The sequence below is a fragment of the Copadichromis virginalis genome, linkage group LG12 (genome assembly GCF_057382275.1).
Source record: "Copadichromis virginalis isolate Kocher_CV1m ecotype Utaka linkage group LG12, C_Virginalis_male_GT1.1, whole genome shotgun sequence".
Classification (NCBI taxonomy): Eukaryota; Metazoa; Chordata; class Actinopteri; order Cichliformes; family Cichlidae; genus Copadichromis; species Copadichromis virginalis.
Window position 1 is genome coordinate 28,223,971 of NC_140629.1, and position 25,436 is coordinate 28,249,406.

At 40.6% G+C, this 25,436-nt stretch overlaps 1 protein-coding gene across 2 annotated transcripts; it reads right to left on the reverse strand.

The window, feature by feature from the left end:
• Nucleotides 1-1,012: 1,012 nt before the first annotated feature.
• Nucleotides 1,013-25,426, reverse strand: rnf122 (ring finger protein 122). 2 transcript variants are annotated; one of them, XM_085475789.1, is made up of 6 exons: nt 24,866-25,426; nt 16,700-16,856; nt 5,079-5,124; nt 4,948-4,989; nt 4,750-4,829; nt 1,013-2,989 (listed from the first exon to the last, which is right to left on the reverse strand). In XM_085475789.1, the coding sequence occupies exons 1-6, from the start codon at nt 24,888-24,890 to the stop codon at nt 2,875-2,877; spliced, it is 465 nt and encodes a 154-aa protein (XP_085331915.1). In that variant the 5' UTR covers nt 24,891-25,426; the 3' UTR covers nt 1,013-2,874. The 2 variants fall into 2 exon arrangements, with proteins under 2 accessions (XP_085331915.1, XP_085331914.1); XM_085475788.1 differs by having other exon boundaries at nt 4,750-4,832; nt 24,866-25,425.
• Between the last annotated feature and the right edge of the window lie 10 nt (nt 25,427-25,436).

A 25,436-nucleotide genomic window follows, 5' to 3' on the forward strand; every position in this document is an offset into this window, starting at 1 on the left:
CCATTAGGATGGGGTCTTGCATATTTAATGAGACACTGTACAGATGGTCCTTGTTTTCATTCAGCCGTCAACTCCTGAGGTCAGACTCCTTACTGCTCATAGATTTTCTTTCTAAGTGCAGTTACTTCAATTTGATATTTAAGTATTCTCTTTTTTCATCAATATTTTAAATAGTGTTTCTGAAATTTCCATTATTGTAATGTAAGTAAAATTAAACTCAGGCACAGAATAGATGGGATTTAGTTAGTCTTGTTACATTGTCTGATTCACTGCTTTTAATTCACCCGATCCAAACACCTTTTCACCTGCTGTAGTCACACTTTTCTGGATTTTGAACTCTTGAAAAAAACTGTTAAACACACTTTTGTTCATACTTTTTCGGGGGGTTTTTTTGTTTTTGTCTTTTATCGTAAAGCAGTCTCATGGGTGCATACTCATGGAATATCAAGCAAATCATTCCATATAAACATATGTTGCCTGCTTCAGTGCATACTGCTTAGAATTAACTGAAATTTGCTTTGTACTGAGTTTTGAACATCTTGGAGTCTCGGAGACAGAGTCAAAGTCTAAAAAAGATTCAGGAAAAACTATCTGCATGGCTAGATGTCACTGCAAGCTGGTGAGAAACATAAATTGGTTGTTATTTGTGCTATATGACAATTAAACTCAAAAGTCTCAATAAATTATAACAACAACTGTTTCTGCAATATAAGTCTAGTATTAACAAAACAAACAACAATCAAGAGTTTTCTCAAGTTAAAAACAAATAGTGGCTGTAGTGCTGGAAAGAGGAACTCGAACAGTATTTAATTAGTGTATTTAATTGAAAATCTTACATTTTTCCTGCTGAAATTCAGTGCAAACAGTCTGGTTTCCACCAAGACTCTAAAACTTTTGACAACTATTTGACAAGTAAATAAACAACCTTAAAACAATGTACATCACATACACTTGATTTCACCTGATGGTGGTGCCATAACCATGATTTTCAAGAAATAAGCAAGAGCCTGCATGACCAGAGAACTGTATTTTTTATTGTTTAACTTATTTACATCTGTTGGATTACAAAATGTGGAATGTGGTCAGAATCAGAGTGAACATTTCTTTTTCTCGTGTGCAGAAAATGAAACATGATCAACTCTTTTTTTGTTTGTTTGTTGTTTTCTTTTCTTTCTTTTTGGCACAGGGCACATTTTAATTACAGTGCAGCTGCCTGCTGTATCTGGACAATGTGCTTTGTGAGTTTTGTGCTCAATTTAGGCAGTGTTTTGCTTTCAGAATCTGTAAATCACAAAATAGACAAAAATAACTTACGACTGAGGAATGTAAACCACCTGCAATAATGCCACGAAAACACGGTTTATGAGAGTGAGATTTAGTTGCTTCCCAGGTGAATTCATTGAGGGCTTGCACTGCTGCTCCCTTTATCACCCAGCTCTGGTACTTCACAGACTTTTATAAAAGATTCACCACACCTCAAAACACAGCTGTGCTGTAACCAAACCGAAGTCTAACATTTATAAGAACAAAGGCATGGAAACTTGTGTGTGTGTGTGTGTGTGTGTGTGTGTGTGTGTGTGTGTGTGTGTGTGTGTGTGTGTGTGTGTGTGTGTCAGAATTCAAAGTGCAAAACCTAAAAATAAAAAACCTTTCAACACATTTCAACAAAACTGTTAGCGTGAACGTCAGGATGTGTTCCTTCTATATTAACATGAGAACACAACAGGACAATAAAACATCCCCTTGAACAACAACAACAGAAAACAGCTAGAGCCTGTGGTACTGTAGGGGTTGGCACCAGTATGGATTTTAGACGTTATATCAGAAATAACTGGTTTGTAAGAGACTTGATGCAGACGTTTACCACACATGGACGAAAGCTGGAGCTGCATCTCGAAGGCTGTTTTTACAAACGTTCGGCAGTCCTGGACTTTTTTCTATATATAGAGCAGCCAACTGTCTGGAGGATTCACAGCAAACGGGTCTTCTGCACATTAAACCTAGGCACCACGCCTCAGCTCAGCCTTTCAGAACATTTCTAGTAAATTCATCACCTTTTGCGTGCTACATGTGAGCAAGGGCAGCTTCATGTCCCGCTCTTTTTCTACCACTGTTCTGAGTTCATCTGAATAAATGCAATATGAATAACCGTTTCCTTGAATTTTAAGCAGCATGACCTCAATTTAATCATAAAAAAAGTATTTCTTAGTTTTATTAAGCCCTCTTTGCTACAGTGATATTTTTTCTCCTCGGCTGCAGTTTGTTCTTCTTTTCTACTGCATCTTAAAAACTGACCTTGAGCTACTGCTGGGAATGTCAAACACAAACTATAATTTTGTCTCAAAACTTGTCAACTGAAAAAAATTCATGGAGTGCCACGTACTGGAATAATTTTTCCCATTTGAGTTTTAAATAACTCAGCCAATATGGATAATATTTAACCCCAGGTAGCACATGACAGGCAGCATTGATACACACTCAGGGGGGATCAGCATCTTCTTGCGAGCACTGCTGTTCATCAACACTCATTTGTCCACTTCAGTGAGAAAAAACTGCCCTCCGTTCAGTGCTGTTGTTAACCTCAGTCGAACCAACAAGAGAGGATGTGAGGGACGTGGAGAAAAGGCATGTAGAACGGGATCGTGAAAGGAGAGGGCTGGAGTGATGTGTGGGCGGCTGAAGATAATCTCAACCACAAGGTGTTGTGTTGCTATCATGGAGATTGTTGCTAGGCAACAGCATCCTTCAGTTCATTTTTGTGCTTTGCCGTGTTTAAACAGCAAAGCGGTCTCCCTCTTCCTGATGGTCTGTAACTCACACCAGCTAGTTTGGCCGGGCGTCGGCGTCCCAACCAGGCTGGTTGAGGCTGAGAGGTTATACCAGTTCATCCAGCAGAGTTCCTATACTATGCTGCGGCTCGGGCGGGCCGGCTATGGGTTTGTTGCACATGGGGCAGACGCAGCGCACCTCCAGCCACTTTACCAAACACCTGCATAGAGGAACACAGACAGGACAGGAATGAGGAAAAAGAAAGCTGGACTAACTTCAACCAAATCTTCAATGTTTAACAGCTTAGTCATTTTTTCACAGAGTGGCAAGCTTATGACCCACGCATGAGTATGTGAGAGCCCTTTAGAACTCACTTACACCAGCAATCAAAATGCGATGCTGCCGCCATTCATGCGTAAGCAGCATTTGCAGAAACTATTTCTAGGCTGGGGGCCGTTAATTCCTGGAGCCTGTGCTGGTCGTCTCACAGTGATGACAAGACTGCAGAAAGTTGGACCGAAAATAGACGTATGCACAGTCTCCCCAATGTGTCGGTTTTACAGTTTACGGGATGGACAAGCAGAATGTGCTTTAGCTTTGCTGGTGCTGGTATGAAGGTTCTGTTACCTTTGGATGGAATCAGGTTCCCCACAGTTTTCCCAGTGGTCATGGTAATAGATTTTTAAGTATGCTACATCTTACTGAAGCTCTCCTTACTGAGAAAACAGCTGGACTGGTCACTTGTGCAAGCTGTTCCTAGAGTCATGTTTTAAAACCAAGAAATCTCTTTGGCCATCTGAATTGATCCAACTAAAACTGTGTGCAATAAATGAAGGATGCTTATATTAAACAAGACCAGAGTTTCAAATAATGGGATCAGAGTATATACAAATAATACCTGTCTGCCAACAGCTCAGGCTTCAGATGATCCTAAAAATCGGCAGATACATGCAGCTCTGGCTGTGAGCACAGCAGCTCCACGTGTTTGCAGTTCAGACCTTCTGTTTGTGAGTTGGAGCCAATCAGAAAAAGGAAGAATTAAAAGGGGAGGAGCTATGGCTCATTTTAGAGAGGGGAATAAATGAAAGGCTGCACCGAAGCCGATTATTCGGAAACTTGCATGAAGTGTAGAAGTGTTCAAGAATATTAATGATCCTGGGTCCCCTCTAATGGACTTGGTATCCTTGAAACCTAGAAAAGTGACATAACTCTGACAAAGCCGTTTTGGTGCCTAAACCTCAACAAACCACTGGAAAAGTAAAAAAAAAAACAAAACAAGCAAACAACAACAACAACAACAAAAACCCACGTCCTATATGAGAGGTAAACCCCCACACAGACAAGTTTGTTTGCGCCACCTCTGCAACATCTATCTCCTAATGCAAGTGTCATCTCAGTAATGCTTGACACAAATGTCTTTAGGCAATAGCAGCAACCCACATATGGTTGTTTACTTGCAATATTTGACTCACAGAGCTTTTTCAGTTCTATCTTTCTGTAAGAGAGTCTTAAGAAACCAAAATAATGTCCTGCTGCCTTTGATTGTAGTTAAACCATGAAGTAGAGAATGTTTAGCAATTTATACCAAAACTACTGTAGCCCAAGGCTGCTAGCCCAGAATATCAAATTGCTCCTCTGATAAGGCCTCTTTGCTTTTAAACTCTTCTCACAGAACCCAGTAAAAAAAAAAAAAACCTTCTCACATTAAGAAGCATTTCAATTTTAGACAACTGAAAGCACAAGGATATAGCTTTGCCTCCTCTGCAAGGTCTTCAGACTAGCTCTGTCTGATGTGCATGCTGGGATCCTCAGCAGGAACCAAGACATGAATGAATGATGACGAGTACTCCACCAAAAATTTCCATTTAACTTTTGATCAGTGGACTTCACATCAGACGTGACCATTTTCACTTTACCAAGCCCTAGCAGGTGCAAACTGGCAAGCGAGTGTGAAGAAAGACTCCACTGTGCTCTACTCACTTCCTGTGGAAAGCATGTTGGCATGGCAACACTCCCAGCTCGTCTTTCACTTTGAAGTCCTCCAGACACACAGCGCACGTCTGCTGCGTGAGTGACAGACGGAAGGAAGCGGGAGAGGACAGTCGTTAGATTAAATTATCCTGCTTCAACAGCTTAAAGCTGAACGCAAACAGGTAGAAATGTAAATTTCATTCTTACCCCATGAAGACTCAACTTTTTTGGATCTCCTTTTAAAACTACCTGTAGGAATAACACAAGATATTTTTTAAAGTAATGCTTTTTAAAAAATTAACAGCCTAAATATCTTAAATTATCAACACCAGTCTTACCTCTCTGTATCCAAACCGCTCACTCTGTGCTTGGTGTCGTAGTTTGCTGTGGATGAGCGGAGAAACACATAAATAAACTTTGGCAATTTGTTCCTTAAAGAATGTTCCTTTAACCACAGTGTGCATGCATTTCTTGGTTTCTGTCTTAAAGTACACCTGTAAGAAAATCTAAATTCTTTTTTAGAGGCAAATTTTTATTTTTAAATAGATTTGCACGATTCATTGATCAAAATAATCTTCGTTTACTTTAAAGTGGACCCTAATTTTCTTCTGATTGGCTCCCCCTCCCAAACAAAAGGTTTAAGAAGCAGTTGGGTGGGCTGCTGTGCTCTCTCTGTGTGACTCTGACATCATGCAGCTCCAAGATGGGATAAACCCCTTAATGTGCTCACTGTAATGATGTATATATGGCAGAAAATAAGGAAACAGATAAAAGCTCCCTCTTCATAAGACTTTTATTAACATCCTTAACTTTTTCAATAAATATCTAGGGTTGCTGGTTTAGCCCCGATGTTACTAAGCAACCACATACCTTGAGGTTAAATTTAGTAGCCTGGGTTCAACTCTGACTTGAGGCTTTGTCTGTTTCCCCACTTTTCTATCTAATCTTCACTGTAAGATCAAACAACAGCAAAAAGCCTCCAAAAATAATCAAGATTATAAATATCTATATAACCATGAACTAACTGCCAGAAATCCTTAATTTTTTGATAATGGAGTGTTTGTTGTACCTTTTAGACAAAAAAATATAAAAAAAAATATATATCAGATTTGAATCTGCATGTATGACTTTTAATTTGTATCACATTTGCTACATTAGCCATATTTTTGGAATTTAGTCATTAAAAATGTGTCATGCAATTTATATCAGTTTTTGAGGGCCAAAAAAGGTCACGCTGATGATGTAGAAGTCTCAAAAACTCACAAAAACACATGTATCAAATACAATACGCTTGGCTTTAAAGGGCTAGTGAAGTACTGTCTGCACAAATATATGGTATCATATTGACTGCTCATATTTTCTGTATGCAACCAGAAAAAATAGACAATGTGCAAATGGTTTTTGAGAAGCATGTCAATGTAGGACAAGGTTGAAAAAGCAAGCTTACTGATGCTTAGACTTATTAGAGACAATTTCATGCTGAAAATAGCTTAATGATCTTCCTGCAATCTCTTCATATTTAACTTATTGTGTAACCTTCTTGTCATAGTCAGTAGCTACAACAGGCGGGCCCTTAATGACACAGTTAGTCACACAGTTATGAGAGCAAGATTGCATAATTGTCCCTTGTGGTTCCACTTAAGAGTTTCAGGCTCAGAAAGACACTGAATGTCCAAAAGGAACTGTAAGGTGAATCCAACATTGGGATTTCTTACATGCAGAACCCAAAGTGAATGCTGATTCATTTTAAATTAATTAAACAGTTTTAAAAAGGCAATTAGCCATGAATGGGTGCTTCTTGATGCATTCTTACTGTTTGTGCTCTTTATTTGTTCTGCCTGTAGTTTCCTAATCAGTTTCTGTATCTGTAGCTGTGGTTTATGTATTTTTCAGTCTTACAGGGATTTCAAATTGTAGCTTATGCTAAAAATACTGAGGTGTATGGCATCAGTTCATGCCATATACTCGCATATATTCCCAGTACTAATAAACTTTAATAAAAAATGTATCAACCACTTGATTAAAGTAAATAGAGTAGACCAAAAATAGAATATTTACACATAAAACTCGATTTTTAACTGACGTCTTGTCATCAGGTTGTTGGTCTCAGATTAAAAAAAAGTTTGGACAGTGTTTATGGATAATTACACACAGACACATTGCTCACTCACTTAAGTAATCATGCAACTACATTCAAAAATGCTAACACACACTTATGCGCACACACATGCACAAACAAGCTAATGAGTATGTTGCCTCTTTGAAACTCCGCACCACCCCTGAAACCAACAATGGAGAGATCTTTATCACTTGGCGAGCAGTGTCTATTCAAGAGGTTATTTTTGGCCTCTTGTTTTTGAACCAACCGAACATGGACCAAATGTCTGTCGCTGTCCATAAATTGGGCCTGAAAGTACGTGCAGCGACAACATCTGAGAACAAATTAAATGTTTATCTATGATGATATCCCCCTAAGCAGTGATTCAGCGCTTACAGTAAAGAACTGACAATTTTTTCATTGTTCATGAAATTTGGTTGTAGTGTTTAGAACAGTTACTCCTAACATTTTTCCACGTGAACAATGTGAGGATACACGTTTTTCTTGTTGAGGTTTCCCATGCTCGAATAATGATGTGAAGTGGGTGAAAGGGGCGCCATGACAGAGATTTCTGTGTTTCCCTCTAACCATTGTGCAGCAACATCTGCAAGACTTAAAATTCCTCTCGACAAACGTCAAAGCCTCTCATGCTCATGTCCTGCTTTATTGTGTGCTCAAATATGAGACCCGTTACAGTGTTACAAAACACGGTTAAATGCTCGCGTTGCTACACCTTTGAAATATATGTTTGAAATACTTTTTACAGTTAATTCCAAGCCGATTACTTAGTTAATAAATTGATCTGCTAATCTGCTACAGTTGTATTAAAATAATCGCATCAGAAACATTTTCATAAACTTTAACTGACAAAAATTTAAAAGTTACTTAGCTTAGTCTTTAATACTGAATATCATTCAGATTTTAAGGATACAGCAGTGGTGAAAAAGGCATGAATGCCATGATAATTTTGGACTTTTGATCATTTCAATTTCAAATTTTAATTTATTTCGGATTTTCTCCAATCAATCAAAAGTATACATTCAGGCTCAAATATATACATACACCCCCACTAATATTTGATTAAATGTTAAATTTAATTAAATTGCTAGTCATGAACAAGCTTCTGACATAATTCTGGCTGGATATTTGAACACTTTTTTAAATGAGTTTGTATAAATTGGCTAGTTTCCTTGGCATTCCACTTTGTTCCATGTTGTTCCATGACAGTTACCTTCTGTCACTATTCCCTGATATGATTTAAACAGAGCAATAAATTGATTAGCCAGAAACAACTTAATCAATAATTCCAACCCTACTACACAGAGACTTTTACGTAAATAAAAAAAAAGATACTATCCATACCAATCAGGTGGAATTCCTCATTAAAGGGAGTTGGACACAAATCTTTCATTCAAAAAACCCCAGCTAAAAATACCAAAAATACTCATGAGAGTCTTAAAAGGTCGAGTGAGCACAGTCCGTCTTCTGTGACATAAAGTCCTTTGTCAGTATAACCTGGGGAAAATGAAGAGCCCCTCTTATGCGCAGAACATCAGCGAACATAAAACTCAAACTAACACAGCTGAAAAGACCACCACCATAAGCAACTGAGTAGCACAAGGATCAGTACTTATACATCAATCCGAGCAAAGTTAAAATTGTAAAGGTCCCGACCAAGCAAGTATTACCAACCAAGAGTCATCACAGGAAACTTAGAGTCCTTCCTGGTCGATGTTAAGATACTTCGACATGGACTCAAAGATGAAGTATACCTGGAGTGCAACAATGACAGAAAACAGTTACAGGCCCAAACAAAAATGAGAAGCTGCCAAATCTGTGAGCTCCACCATGACTCCAAGACTGCACTAAGCCAAGAGTCCATACAGCATGCCCTAAACATAAATACAGTGGGGCAAAAAAGTATTTAGTCAGCCACCGATTGTGCAAGTTCCCCCACCTAAAATGATGACAGAGGTCAGTAATTTGCACCAGAGGTACACTTCAACTGTGAGAGACAGAATGTGAAAAAAAAATCCATGAATCCACATGGTAGGATTTGTAAAGAATTTATTCGTAAATCAGGGTGGAAAATAAGTATTTGGTCAATAACAAAAATACAACTCAATACTTTGTAACATAACCTTTGTTGGCAATAACAGAGGTCAAACGTTTACTATAGGTCTTTACCAGGTTTGCACACACAGTAGCTGGTATTTTGGCCCATTCCTCCATGCAGATCTTCTCGAGAGCAGTGATGTTTTGGGGCTGTCGCCGAGCAACACGGACTTTCAACTCCCGCCACAGATTTTCTATGGGGTTGAGGTCTGGAGACTGGCTAGGCCACTCCAGGACTTTCAAATGCTTCTTACGGAGCCACTCCTTTGTTGCCCGGGCGGTGTGTTTTGGATCATTGTCATGTTGGAAGACCCAGCCTCGTTTCATCTTCAAAGTTCTCACTGATGGAAGGAGGTTTTGGCTCAAAATCTCACGATACATGGCCCCATTCATTCTGTCCTTAACACGGATCAGTCGTCCTGTCCCCTTGGCAGAAAAACAGCCCCATAGCATGATGTTTCCACCCCCATGCTTCACAGTAGGTATGGTGTTCTTGGGATGCAACTCAGTATTCTTCTTCCTCCAAACATGACGAGTTGAGTTTATACCAAAAAGTTCTACTTTGGTTTCATCTGACCACATGACATTCTCCCAATCCTCTGCTGTATCATCCATGTGCTCTCTGGCAAACTTCAGACGGGCCTGGACATGCACTGGCTTCAGCAGCGGAACACGTCTGGCACTGCGGGATTTGATTCCCTGCCGTTGTAGTGTGTTACTGATGGTGACCTTTGTTACTTTGGTCCCAGCTCTCTGCAGGTCATTCACCAGGTCCCCCCGTGTGGTTCTGGGATCTTTGCTCACCGTTCTCATGATCATTTTGACCCCACGGGATGAGATCTTGCGTGGAGCCCCAGATCGAGGGAGATTATCAGTGGTCTTGTATGTCTTCCATTTTCTGATGATTGCTCCCACAGTTGATTTTTTCACACCAAGCTGCTTGCCTATTGTAGATTCACTCTTCCCAGTCTGGTGCAGGTCTACAATACTTTTCCTGGTGTCCTTCGAAAGCTCTTTGGTCTTGGCCATGGCGGAGTTTGGAGTCTGACTGTTTGAGGCTGTGGACAGGTGTCTTTTATACAGATGATGAGTTCAAACAGGTGCCATTCATACAGGTAACGAGTGGGGGACAGAAAAGCTTCTTACAGACGACGTTACAGGTCTGTGAGAGCCAGAGATTTTCCTTGTTTGAGGTGACCAAATACTTATTTTCCACCCTAATTTACGAATAAATTCTTTACAAATCCTACCATGTGAATTCATGGATTTTTTTTTCACATTCTGTCTCTCACAGTTGAAGTGTACCTCTGGTGCAAATTACTGACCTCTGTCATCATTTTAAGTGGGGGAACTTGCACAATCGGTGGCTGACTAAATACTTTTTTGCCTTTGGCTTCCTAAGGCAAACAGTCTCTTTTCCTTCCCCCTTCTTAACGAATGGTGTTCCAACCAAAGTTCACCCATTTTGGCTTCGCACGCTCCTCCAACTACAGTCTTGTAATACACGAAAGTTGGCACCAAGACTGGTGCATACACTGTGGTAATCTGTCGTCGCCATGCTCGATGGGGCACAAACATGGACGCCATACAAAAGGTATATTTAAAAAAACAAAGCACTGCCAACATCTTGTGCCTTAAAAAGATGATCTCTTGGGAAGATCAGATCCCCCGGGCTGAGATCCTTTCCAAGACTAATCTGCATGGAAGCAACAGTGGCCAAAAACCGCGTTTGCTAGACAAGCCATGGTAACCACATGACTGACCTACATCTACCCTTCCAAGCCCAGAAAACAAGCTGCTGATAGGAAAAAGAGGTGCTATAGAGAGAGAGACAGAAAGAGAGAGAGCAGATTCCTCAAAAAGGAAAGGAGAATTTAATAATTGCCAGTCAACATTCAAACTGGGAAACGTGTGCACAGCAGGCATATCTACTTGCTATCGTAGTAGGCATATAAATAAATGTACATTACATTATTAGCATGGCTTTTTATCAGTAAAGTGAAGCCAGAGAGGTTGAGGTCAGCACTCTCGACTAATGAAGCAGTAGTATCGTGTAACTTTCTGCATGCGTATCAGAAGAGAAAAAAAGTTTAACTCTTATTTTTGGGGCAAAGTCAGAAACCATTTGAAGAGGTTTTCATTTCCATGTATTCCATAAGTAACCTTTTTTATATCCTGGAGACCTTTGAAATAAAGGTTATGGATCTCTCCCCATTCATTTCAATAGAGGTTAAAAAATAACTACCCCGAGGCTGCCAACAACTTGCTTGACTACACCTAAAGTCTACTGCACAGGAAGTACCAACTATTTTGAACATCTGGCACTCAACAGATCAACCTGGACAGACTGAGACGACTGAAAGACGTGATAAACCTGGATTACCCCAGTATCTGGGCTCTTTTGCACCACATGTGAGCAAGCACAGCCGTGGTGCTGAACCCCGCCATCCCCCGGTGCAAGCGTCATCATCTGACACCAAGGACAGCTAGAAAAACCGCTGACTGCATCTCTGTTTTCACAGTAGATGACCTCAAGCATGCCCTTCTTGCTGCGGTAGCATTTCTGATATAATCATCCTTTTATTTTTGCTAAACTCAATCTGTCTTCAGAGTGTATGCAAGCGAGATGACGTCAGTTTAATGATGACAGACGAGGTTTAAGAAGCTCAGTTTGAGACTAAACTGTTGTTAGATGCACAGTTTGGATGTAAAAGGCTGGCGTAGACGAGTAACCATTTATATTTCCATGTTTTCAAATTAACTGTCTGTTGCTGTTCTTGTTGTTTTTCTGGGGTTTTCTCCAAGATCTCTCCCAGCAAATTAAAGTTTATTTTAGAAAGCCATTCACTTAACAGCTTAATATCTCTCCTCAGTCATTCTATTGTCTGGACAAAAACACATTACCACCTCCCTCTTGATCCTCGTGGATCTTAAAATATCTCTCTGACTAGCTGCTGTGCTGCTGAGTACAAACCCTGTACTGCACTGAAAGACCAGATGGGGACGTAATTAAAGTTGTGATATTTTTGGCGTGCCCTTGGTGTGGAACACTTGTGTCTTTTCGGCCTTGTACTTTACAGGTACAGCTGCGAAGATCTCGACTCTGTGCAAGAAGTGGCGTGTATTTGCTAAAGAAAGCTAAATCTTAGCAAACTTTAACCACCACATCTTAAAAATTAGAACAGTTTTAATAGTGGTGGGCGGGCATAGATATTTAGGTCTCAATCTAATGTTACAGCTGTACATCACAAACACGATGACACACAGGATTAAGAAAAGAGCCTGTCTGAAAGAGATAATAGGAGACCTGCCCCCTAACACAGAGCGCCTTTCATCACTCAGTATTCATGTTATGAATCACCCGGTCTATAAATGAATTCACAATCACACTCCCACCCAAGAGTACCTTCAGCATGTTAATGGAGCCAAAGGAAGTGAGTCGCTGGTTACGATCCTTCAGAAAGGGCTTTAAGAGAAACAGGAAGGATCTGAGCTTTTTCAGACAGAGTTGATGCTCAATTTAGTGGTGAAGCCAGGTCACAGAAAACATTTTCAATCAAAGAAGCGTGTCTTCAGCATGTGAACATGAGTCAGTCCAAACTGAAACAAATATTTACCACTTACAATTTATCATTATAGCTGCTGATCTTAATGGCTGAGGCTCAAAGTTTTTCCAGATCTTGAATACAAAAAGTGAAAGATTAATCTCGCCACAAAGTCCATTTAGAGCTAGGGTTCGCTTTAGGGAGCGAGCACATCAGCGAGAGACGCAGAGGGAAAATGCACGCCTCAAACGCTTTCCATTAGTGTTTGTAATGAATCTGTTCAGAGGATGGTGGTTTATGAATGATCATTTTCATGCTGCTTTATGATTGTTTTTTATTTTTTGTTTTTTCTTACCCATTAGTGCATAGTTGTTGTTGTTTTTAACATCGGCTATACTTGTCATTGTTAGGACAGCTTGTAATAATGACCTTCCTTCTTGTTCTGTGGTGCCGCAGTATTACAGTGTGTGTGTGTGTGTGTGTGTGTGTGTGTGCGCCTATCATTAGTGTTATTATTTTCATAATTATCACTATTGCTACTGATTTTGATATCACTTCCATTTTTGGTGCAAACACTAAGTTTAAAAGAATTAAAAGATAGTTCTTCTTTTTTAAAAAGAATTTTTTTTAAATGTATGCGTACATTTTAGGTCACATTTTAGGCATTTAGCCATGTGGATATGGTCAAGACAACCTGCTGAAGCTCAAACAGAGCATCAAAATTGACTTCAGTGACTTTGAACATGGTTTTGGTTGTTAGTGCCGGTTGGTCCGGGCTGATTATTTCAGAAAATGCTGATCTATGCCCACTTTCTGGCTGCTTCCAGTAGGATAATACGCGACAAAGTTCAAGTCATCTCAAACGCGTTTCTTTAAAATGATGGTGACTTCAAACAAAGCAGAGCATCTTTAGGATGTGTTGAAACAGGAGATTCACATCATGGATGTGCAGCTGACAAATGTGAAGCGACTGTGTGACGCTGTCATGTTAATATAGACCAAAATCTCTGAGAAATGTTTCCAGCAACTAGTTCAATACGTTCCACAAAGAATTAAGGCATTCCTGATGGCAAAAGGGTGTATCTTATACGTTTATAAAGGGGTGGTGAGTGTATATCTTTTTAAAAGAAGAAAGAATTTGGATGAAAAAAAGGCATCAAACACAATCTGCTTCCTTTTGAACATAACCAAAAGAACAGGACTTCTTTGTTACTATTTTCAGGCAGCAGAGGAGGAAATGAGATGCACGCTTGTAGATACAATCTGACATAAATACGCCCTTATTCCCAACTTTCTGGAATATGTTGCCAGCATTAAACTCAAATGAGCACATATTTAAAGAAACATTTTCGTCATTTAATAGCTTCTCCTGTGGTGTAGGAGTTTACATATTTTCCTGACAAGCAGAAGATCCACAGTTTGATTCTGGAAGGATGCAGTAACACTATTGGGGTTGTGTTAAAAGGAGGATCTGGTGTATATAAAAAAGAAAATCTACCAAGTCATACATGCGGAGGTATCTGCTGTGGTGACCTCCTTGTGTAAAAGGGAGATGCTGAAAGCAGCTTTTAAATGCAATGATTTTTTTAGTTATTTCATTGGGGTTTTTTGGCCTCTTTTAAAAACATTGTCGTAGTTTGGACATAAGAGTGGATGCAAACACCTTAAAATACTCAAAGAACACTGAGTATATTTCAGAGCCTGTACTTTTTCACTTGTGGTTCAGCTTTTACCAGAGAATTTTATAAAACAACAATCTTTTCTTCCACTTAAGTGACAAATGTGTGTACTTTTGCCACCTCTGCTGAATTGCCTTTTGGGATAACAATATTTTGTCTTAAGGAAATTAACTTTAGGTTTAGATTAATTTAGGTGTGTAGTGATGAAATTTATTTCACTAGATTTCCATTATATTTAATTATAAGAATTAAAACGACTGAGGAACAGAGGCGGGATGTTATCTGCACAAATGCGAATCAAGATTCTCGCTGACGTCCGTCTTTATTCTAACGTTATTTTCTGTGATTTATTTCCTGAACAGCACATTCGTCCTGCCTGTCTTCCAGACACTAAAATTTGAACAACATTTCAAATTCATTTAAATGTCCAACAATAGCACACCGCATTATGAGACATCAAGCAATTTTCCAAAAACAGAGAGAGAGCTCAAGATGAAACACAATCCCTACAGCAGGTGCTGACGTTTCCTTTTTGTTCACTGTGGACCTTCGTGTATGATGGCTTTATGTTTTCCAACTGTGCACTATTTATGCCGTGTTTATTCTGAACACGGTTTCTCCTTTCCTCACTGCTGTCTTCACACATTGTGACGGGAGGCTTCCTGTTGCCTCACATCCCGTCCTCCCATCCTCAACTCATCAGGGAGTTCACAGTCAACAGCAGGATAGGTCACCCTGTTCCTCTTTTTTTAACCTCAGTCCCTCCTACAGTGTGTTTCTTGCCTCCACACACATACAATGTCTCTACAGTGGAGATATTTAGGGATTACGATGTTGGTCTCGGTGGCGTAGTTTGGTTTAGGCTGGAATTCAATGCCTACAATCACAGATGCTTAACTTTTCCTGATGATTTATCATGAGAACCTTTTATGTGTTTATTTGTTTTCCAACTAAAATAAATGTATACAAATAATTTACAGGCATTTATATTTCCCATTGCATTATTTCCTATTGCTTAATAGGGTCAATATTATCCCTCTGGCATGTTTATAAGTGTATAACTGAATTAGTAGAACTTAGAGTTTGTCTGAGCAGAGCTGAATATGAAGTCTTTGTTTGTGGGGGGTAATTTATGTTACTCGAATTGAGAGTTGGCTGTATTCATTGTTTGGCTGTATTTCAGGAGGGAAAGCAGATCATGTACTAATCGGAAGGTTGGCGGTTCAATTTCTGGCTGCCCTGGTCTGCATGCATGTCCTTGGGCAAGATACTGAAGCCCAAATTGCGCTCCAATTCATCGGAGTGTGATTGTGTGCAATAGAAAGCACTTAGTTAGGAGAAAGTGCTTGTATGAATGGGTGATTAAGCAATTTATGAGAATAAGTCCATTTACTATGAATCTGATTAAACTATGAAGCATTTTCTGAAAATGTGAGCTAAATTCTTGTAGTCAGGTATATTTTACATCAGCGGTCCCCAACCTGATGCTGCACTTCATTTGATCCAGTTGAGCATGTTCCTACAAAAAACAGAACTCGTCTGGTCCTAAGCAAGGTAGAATTACTCATGCATTACTCGCAGTACAGAGCAGTGATTTTTAAGAATTTTCTTTTTGCACTTAAAAACATCACGGCGCCACGTTCATCAACACAGCCTTTGCGTATGACTTCTTTAGCCAGACACAAATACACAACAAGTTTTAGAGGTTTACCAATGTTTGCATGGGCAACTTATGCCTGATTCAGACTCCTTTTCAAACCCTACATAACCTGACATGCACCTCATATAATAAAATGGTAAATGGCCTGTATTTATATAGCGCTTTACTAGTCCCTAAGAACCCCAAAGCACTTTACATATCCAGTCATCCACCCATTCACACACACATTCACACACTGGTGATGGCAAGCTACATTGTAGCCACAGCCACCCTGGGGCGCACTGACAGAGGCGAGGCTGCCGGACACTGGCGCCACCGGGCCCTCTGACCACCACCAGTAGGCAATGGGTGAAGTGTCTTGCCCAAGGACACAACAACCGAGACTGTCCGAGCCGGGGCTCGAACCGGCAACCTTCCGATTACAAGGCAAACTCCCAACTCTTGAGCCATGATCGCCCCAGGTATGAATCAGGAGTGGGTCATTATGGTCACAACAGCCATTCAGTGAATTCTTGGTGAGACACTGCCACACTCTGACAAATGAAGGCTGCCTGGCTCATAGCTGGTGTCACCACCTCCGTTCAATAACTCAGTAATTCACAATTTTATCCTTACTCCTCTTATTTAATTCTAATCAAGGGAAAGCAGATGTCTAACTGGGCAATTCTCACCAAAACAGTTCTGAAAGATAAATAGCACCACATGCAAGAGGAGTCATATATCATTTATATAATGTTGTTTTGCTGTGAACTGTTAACACATCTAGAATTTGAAACAAGGAGAAAACAATTCCTACAAACTCTGCCCTAATTTGAAGTGGATTAAGACTTTGGTCTTGCTGTACGATTCTGTTGCCTCTCACCTAATGAAATAACAGCAGAAGATGAGGCTCAGGATGAAGACAAAGATGCCTGTCCCGAAGATCACCATGTAGATGTTGAGAGGTAGGTCCTGGAAGGTGATGGGCGGCATGGTGCACGACTTGTTGGAGTAAACGAGTCCGAGACCACAGAAGCACCCTAAAACAACAACAAAAGCAAATTTACAGGAAGGATATAGCATGAAACAGCTAAACACTGAAAGCCTGACACTAACACTAACACTAACACCCACACACACACACGAATATACCGCAAAACAAAAACTGAATGCAACCTGTAACCTCATCTCTTTTCTGAGGCTCAGACCTGCATTGTGAACCTCAACCAGAATCCACATCCCGAGCCTTTAAACGCAACAGGCGGGTGGGTTAGACTGCCACTGTGCACATGTGATGGTTTTAATGTACTTTCATATATATGTAACAAATGTTTTGTCTGTTAACAAGCAGTTTTCAGACTCTGAGACTCACACACCAAGAATCAGTGAATCTGTAACCTTTTCTGTTCTTGACAATAGTGTCCATATAATCTGCTGATACTTGTGCAAATATAGCACAAATGCAGCACTGAACATTTTTTGAAGAATACTGCAGCATGAACCAATCAGAAGAGATGGTAACCTATGCAACGTGCCATGCTTTATTTATCCTTCCTACTTTGATGCTGCACCCCGCACACGGTTTTCAGTATTTGATCAGGGTGTTTATTATTTTTATACCAAAGCCACTGTAGTCTCCTTGGTTGAAATGTTTGAAATAGCTGTAAGTAACTGGTTAATTTAACTGTTTATTTGCTCATCTGCATCTACCCTAAAGGATTAAACAGTTGGTTAATCGCCAACAGCACCACCCAGCGTAATTGCATATCATATAATTCAAAATCCCCAAACAAATGAGGACTCATTAGCAATTGTGAAGCCTGGTAGTGTGACTCCAGGGCATAGCTGCAGAGGAAGATGTGGTGAAATCTCCACAAATGGAGCGCTATGTAACCAGATCTCTGCTTGACAAGCTGTTTTCAATAATAACATGCAACGGAGCACATAGCTGTGTTCTGTAAAAAAGAAAAAAAAGACAGAAAATTCTGAGCTGACTCTTAAAGCAGCAGGAAACAGTGACTTATGCTCAAAAACAGGACATTAAGTTCAAAATGAACAATTTGTGTAAATAAACTACTGATAATCGACTGATAATACCCCCCAGTATTTGAATTAGGTGCTATCCAGTTGTGCTATCCCAATAACTAAATCAGTCTAAAGTCTGACCTTTATATACATTAATAAAATAATAAACAGGAAATAACCTTAAATCCACACAAGCATGAACTGACAAGCTGTTTTTAAGTTAGATAAACAGAGACGCAGAGAGCACACTATGTGTTTTGTGCATCTGAGTGAGTAATGAGAAGTCAGCATGTGAGAAGGAGCTTTGTGAGATCAGGGTCATGCTAACCCAGGGAGTGATAGTGAAGTGGAGCTCACGCAGTACTCGTCGCACTCAGGCTTCTCATGTCCAGATTAGAGCAGCAACAAGGCAGAAAGCTGAGAGAGTCTGCAGGTTTTCATTTTCATCAGACACCGCAGCAGCTGATTTCACTGATTAGCATATTCACCCAGAGACAAGGCGCTAATCAGTGAACTTAGCCCGTGTGCTCTTTCACAGAGACACTTTTGGCCTTCCAGGGCACACGCATGGAAACAAATGTAATGTAAAAACAAACTGCAACAAACTTAGCCTGAAACAAATTTAACACCCACTCCGTCTGCTCTGCTCTGTCTGTGGATGTTCGTGTGTTATTTGTCTGTGTTTACTAATCCCGTGCTGGACTGACAAGCCCTCCATCATCATAGGAAAGACAGATTTTCAGCACCATATTTTAATTTAATTTTAACTTCTAGACTCTATGAGAGGAGCTATGTATGCCTCAGAGGACCAAATGATTGATATTTACCTTTAAGAGGCTTCTTAAGTGGTGTTGTGACCCAACCGCAGGTCCCAAGGGAAATGTGTACTCCCAGACTGGTTGGTGACTGGTTGGTGAGTGGTTGCAGCAAGCGTTTGCAGACAAGTTGATACAAACTAAGAGAAACTGCAGATATCTGCAAGTGACAAAAGCTGTCACAAGGACATTTTCGACAGCCAATTAGGTACTACATGTTTTTCCATAACTGGGGCTTTTTTAACTTGACCAAACTGTGTCATGTGGTTAGCAGTGTGACTGTAAAATTTCAGTACTGGTCCTTGGTACAGCCCCTTCCACCTTCCTATTATTTTCTGCCTGTAACAAACAAAATATTTATTCCATAGAAGAGCTGGGCTTCTGTACCAACAGATGATATTAGCTCTCATTTACATCACATAGAGCCAGGATTTAAATAAATAAATAAATAAAAAACACCCAAAAACTGAGCATTAGAGCACCTGAAACCTGAGATTTTGGCTCACAAGGAGCACAACCTTTGAGAGGCTGAGCATTTTTAATTTAAGCATCCACCATTATAAAAATATGTTTATTTAACAGAAATTCAAGAAAAGCCGAATGGGTCAACTTACTGAAGAGATGGATGAACAGAATAGATGAAGATCTTCACCAGTTTCATTTTCGTGGGTATTATTTTCTTCCAGCACCACTTTTTAATCAATGAGGATATTTCCAGTTACTCCCGCAGCCAAAGTAATAGACTGACATTTCTATCTGACGCCTCTCCCGCCTCACAGTGGAAACAGCAGTATCAGGGGATCAATACTATCCGCCTCTTGGTTCCACTCGTGCTGAACAAGCAGAGCGTGTCTATTAATCAAGGATCGTTGATGGCTGCAAAATCAAGTTCCACCACTTCACTCAGCCAGAAGCAATCAATGGTAGATACACTAAGGTTTGAGCCAGATTTTTAACCAAAAAGCCACAAATGCCTGAAAAGAGTCTAAACGGGACAAAACCAGCCAGCCTTATGATTATTCATGTGACTGACTGGCGAGAACTTGCATCAGGGTTGTAAACTGTAGCACAGCTGACAGGATTTGACAAAGATTTTGAGAGATTTAAAAATGTAAGAGATGAAATAAAATCCACAATATTTTTAATAATGCTCCTTCCTTTTCAAAAAATATCTTTCACATACAACACTTTTTTCATCAAATGTGCCCATGCAACACATGTGCAATTAACTAATAAGGGCCTATTAAGCTCTATTTGAAACCATTGTACTAAATACCCAACAATAAGTATCCCTCTCATCGTGTAATGAAATGTGCTATACAGCTACTGTCATTGTCATCCCCCGCTACCAGTTATTAAAGGTAGGCCTTCACTACAGAGCTTGATTTTTGTGAGGTCTGTGCGATCACAGCTAACATCATTCTACGAGAAACAACTGACATAAAAGGTCAAAGTTACTTTGGTTTAGCAACAGCTGATAGAACAGCAGGTTTGTCCAATCACCTACCAAATATTTTTCCCATATTCTTGCCGGTGATAGCCTTTTATGTGCTATGTCTCCTTACAGGAGCACAGAGGATGCAGTCTCCATCGCACTGCACTCTGTCCTCTCACACCTGGACAACAACAACACCTACGCCAGAATGCTGTTTATAGACTTCAGTTCAGCATTCAACACAATCCACCCCTCACAACTCATCAGGGAACTGACAGACCTGGGCATCAGCTCCCTCATCTGCAAATGGTTACTGGACTTCCTGACCAACCGCCCCCAACATGTCCGGCTGGATAACCACTGCTCATCTACCATCACAATGAACACCGGTGTACCACAAGGCTGTGTGATGAGCCCTTTCCTCTACTCCCTCTTCACCCACGACTGCAGACCCGCTGATGGTTCCAACACCATCATTAAGTTTGCAGATGACACCACGGTGATTGGCCTCATCAGTGACAACGATGAGGCCGCCTACAGGGAGGAGGTGGATCGTCTGGCTGAGTGGTGCGACACAAACAACCTGCTGCTTAACACCGAGAAGACCAAGGAGCTCATCGTGGACTACAGGAGGAATGCTGACCCACATCCACCCATCCACATTAAGGGGACGGCTGTGGAGCGTGTGAGCAGCTTCAAGTTCCTGGGAGTCCACATCTCCGAGGATCTCACCTGGACGACCAACTGCTCCAAGCTGGTCAAGAAGGCTCACCAGCGCCTCTTCTTCTTGAGGACCCTGAGGAAGAACCACCTGTCCTCAGACATCCTGGTGAACTTCTATCGTTGCACCATCGAGAGCATCCTGACCAACTGTATAACAGTCTGGTACGGGAACTGCTCTGCCTCGGACCGGAAGGCGTTGCAGAGGGTCGTGAAAACTGCCCAGCGCATCGCCAGAGCACCACTTCCTGCCATAAAAGACATCTACAGGAAGCGGTGTCTGAAAAGGGCTGGGAAAATCATCAAAGACCCCAGTCACCCATCACATGGACTCTTCACCCTCCTGCCCTCTGGGAGGCGCCACAGGAGCCTCCGGACTAAGACCACCAGGTACCGGAACAGCTTCTTCCCCACAGCTGTCAGACTCCTGAACTCTGCCTCCTGACATCTGACCCACGTTAAACTCATGGACTGAACATACACACCCCCACAATGGACAACTGTACCCTCAAACACGCAATAATAACATGGAGTGAACCACCACTCACAACCACTAGCACTTTATATAGCCTCTGTAGAAACTATCTACACCCTCACTTATCTTAACTGCACTACTGTATAGCTCTGTGTAAATAATCATTCTGTACATTCAATAATCTTTAATCCTACAACTGTTTACAACTTGCATAGTTCCCATTTCTGTATAGCTGTATATCTCAGATTTCTGTAAAGTTATTTATTTCATATTCTGTATAGTTTTTCATATTTATATCCTGTTCATATCCTGTACATAGCTTGTACTCACTACAGCCTGTACATACTTAGTTATAGAATATTCACAACATACTTCATACCGTGTACATTATAACATACCATAATAGACCCATTTCTGTAGTATACTTACATATCTATGCTATTGCTAATATATATTGTAATATATCTATATCACTAAGCACTTCTGGATGGATGCAAACTGCATTTCGTTGCCCTGTACCTGTGCATGTGCAATGACAATAAAGTTGAATTCTATTCTATTCTATTCTATTCTATTCTACATAGACATGCAAAGTAATTATACTGATTGCTCACTGGCTTTCACACTTTGTCACAATTTAGTTTGCTTGTCTTTTTCACACTCTCTACTTCCTGTATGACTAGAAAAGGGGTAGAGATGGTGATAGACAGCTCCACTAGTCCTCTGACAAGTTTTATGACAAGTGACTACTTGCAAATGCTTTTGTGCACAAATTGTCCTCTTTGGTCATCTATACAATTCATAATTATAAACAGATTAAAAAAGGGGTGTAACTTTCGGGTCTGAAAAGTGAAACCAACACTGAAGTGTCTTTCTTATGGTAACCAGGGTTTCACAAAGAAAAACAGGGCTCTGACTGGACTAAACACTTTCCTCTTGAGTTTAAGGCCTCGGTCACTCATTTCAGATCATGTTGAATAAATCATTAAGTCCTTTTTTTTGGTACATTTTGGTTGTTCTACAAGTCAGTGTGTTCCCTTTTCCATCATATTGTTGCCCAGAATAAAACACACTGGAGAAATCCAAATATTCAAACAGTCCTGCTGAAAGCATGCATTACTAATATTTTCTGTTCCACAATTTCAACTCACTATTGTCACACCTCTATTTGGATCTGACACAGAGAAATTTCTACTACATAAAATGTCAGATAACTATGTTTCTCACATTTTGAAATGAAGGCACACCCTTTATTTTTAATTGCAGATGTTTACTCTTTCATAATTAAGTTTTATTTTTTTTACACTGCAATTAGGTGGATGGATCAGACTGATGCTGCATTCCCTGAATATAACCGAGGACACAGAAAGATGCAAGGCGATCGAATTTACTTCATCCTCTTTACACATGTCAAACAATCTGCCTCACAAAGATCATCAGCATACAAAGAGACACACACAGTGAGAGAGAATGGTGTAAATGTCAGCTCCTGTATTCATGTCACTGCCCTGCTGATGACACAAATCACCTGAGCAGACTCACAATCCAAATCTAGGGCATTTGCATTCAAACCTTTGTGCGTGCGCACCATGTCACATCCCGTCGCATTTCCCTCCTCCACCTTTGTATGCGGGGAGAGCAGCTATATTAAGTGATTTTTTGATTTGGTTGAAGTCTTGCATGACCAGTGACCTATATATCAACAATCTTATGAGGCATGCCGTTGCCATGGAGTAGTAGATGCAGAAAGCGGCTGAAGGTTAGCTAATGAAAGTTCTCATTTCAGGACAAAGAGAATCCGAGAGCTTCTCGAGTTATTCTTCAAAAAGGCAGGAAATTCCCTCTGAGATTTGATCGAGCTGTAAAATACCTCGACTATTGCAGTTTCCCTGACAGCTCCTATGAGATGCCTGCTGGGGTTTTGTCCTATATATGTCGTGTTCAAACAAAACTGCTTTCTGCTGCTGTTGCTGCTGCTGCCTTTGCTAAAGACTGAGCTTCCCATCAAATATTCAGCAGTTCACATAGGGGGGAATCACTCAGGCCTGCCTGCATGGCTGCTGCTGTTTTCAAGACAAAAGTAGGTTGGGGCACAAATCTCCCCATCACATGCATGAAAGCATGACATGTGTCACATATAAACAGTAGAATGAATAGGCACGATCACAGAAACACTGACACACACACAGAGTTGCGGCTGCCTGTTACTGCTTCATTTTTCCAGCAGAATGTTACTCTTTGATACTGTGTGTGTGTGTGTGTGTGTGTGTGTGTGTGTGTGTGTGTATTATTTCCAATATGAATGGCAGCCGAGTTGCTGCACAAAGGGAGTAATTGTTCTTGTCTGAACACCAACAGTCCACTGAGGAGGCTGCTGTAGTTGTGCATTCAAACAGGCAAAGTCAGAGGAAAAAGACCCCAATCCATCATCTTCACCCAGTCTCACCATGACAAAGAAACACTGAAAGACAATTTCACTGGAATGAAGGGTTTTATTTTTGTTTAAGTGTGACTGCTTTTGTTCACACTTTTGGCCTGTTGGAAGATAATCAGCTGAAGCTGTGAAGAGTGTAAGTGAGAGACTGTAGATAGGGTCAGAGCAAACAAGATTACCTAGAGAGACAAAACATTATACAAAGAGCACAATGACCGGTCTTGGGTAACTCTCTGGAGTGAGTTTAGGCCAAAATAAAGGTTTTTATTGATCAGGTAGACTCTTAACCTACAAATCAATACAAAAACTGACCAAATTTCTGATTGCCTAATCGCCCTTTTGGTGGATAGTGTATTAATTTAGGTAGATTACAACGTTTATAACATGTTGTAATCTATAGGGCTGCAGCTTATGATAACTTTCTTTATTGGTCATTTTCTTTGATTGTTGCGTCTATAAAATATCAGACAGTCGTGGCAAAAGCCTTACAGCCAAAAAATAATGCATCCAAGCTTCAAATTAATAATTCAAATCTTCACGTTTGAGAAGCTAGAACTGGGTGATGTGCACATTGCAGCTTCAAAAAAAGATTTTTTTATTAATACTGCTGCGGATTAATCTTCTAATTACTGCAGCTCTAACAGTCCTTCTCTATTTTTCTAGTATTCACTCAGCACTTCTAACTTTTGCTGTTAATACTTTTCTTTTCCGTGGTCTTTGACTTATTGGACAGGACGAAGTATAGAGCTGCTTGTGGACAAGAAATCACTTATCACTAATACCACTACTATGCAGCTGTCTGCTTACATTAGTCTATTTAACGAAACTAGATTTCGTGTGTTTAACATTTAGTCCGTTTATAGGGTGTTTATATGTCATCGCTGTGGCATTATTAGAGACACTTTTAAGAACAAATGAAGCACCGAGCACACAGCTTAGGACAACTCATTTTGTGTCTCTTTGTTAAGATCCTGCACATTGTCGTTGCACTCGCTGGGGATGTCTAAATTTAGAAAGCACTGGCCTGAGTCAGTCTTGTTCTAAAATCTCTGTTTTAATCCTACTAAAATAATAGGACGTATTGTTCATTATTGTCACAGACTAGCAAAACAAAACAAAAAACAACAACAAAAATGACTCCTCACCGTTACACCACTGAAACGGGTGCATCAATGCACCAGATGGAGTCCTTGCCGTCGGGATCCGATTCGTGTTTACCAACAAACCGCAGGCCTCCTCGCAGATGGATGACCGCAATGAAGTGCACAAGTAGAGCCGGTGACTGCCCGCCAGCTGTGTCAAAGGTGAGTGAGACAATAGCAGCCCTGAAGAGGTCGTGAAAGACGAATAAAAAGGTGGATAAAGGGCGTTTAATCTTTTTGTATCGGAAGTTGCAGCTGGGTTATGTCACATTGTCCACGTTGGCTCGTCTCAAAAAGCAGAAATGCTGATGTGAGTGTTTCCCCAGCTTCTCCTCGCTGTCGCTGTTTTGACTCTGTTATTATTAAAAGACGGCATGACACTGACCCAGCGGCAGCATCTGTGTGAGAAGAGAAACTAGAGCACAGGCTCGATTTCCCTGCTCCCGCCCCCTCTCCGGCAGACTGACGTCCGGGGAGACCAATGGCGAGGCCGGTTGATCCGCGCTGTGATGTGACGGGCTGGTGTGTTTCCTGTAGCTCATTAACGTCTGCAGCTTACTGATGCATGTATGTT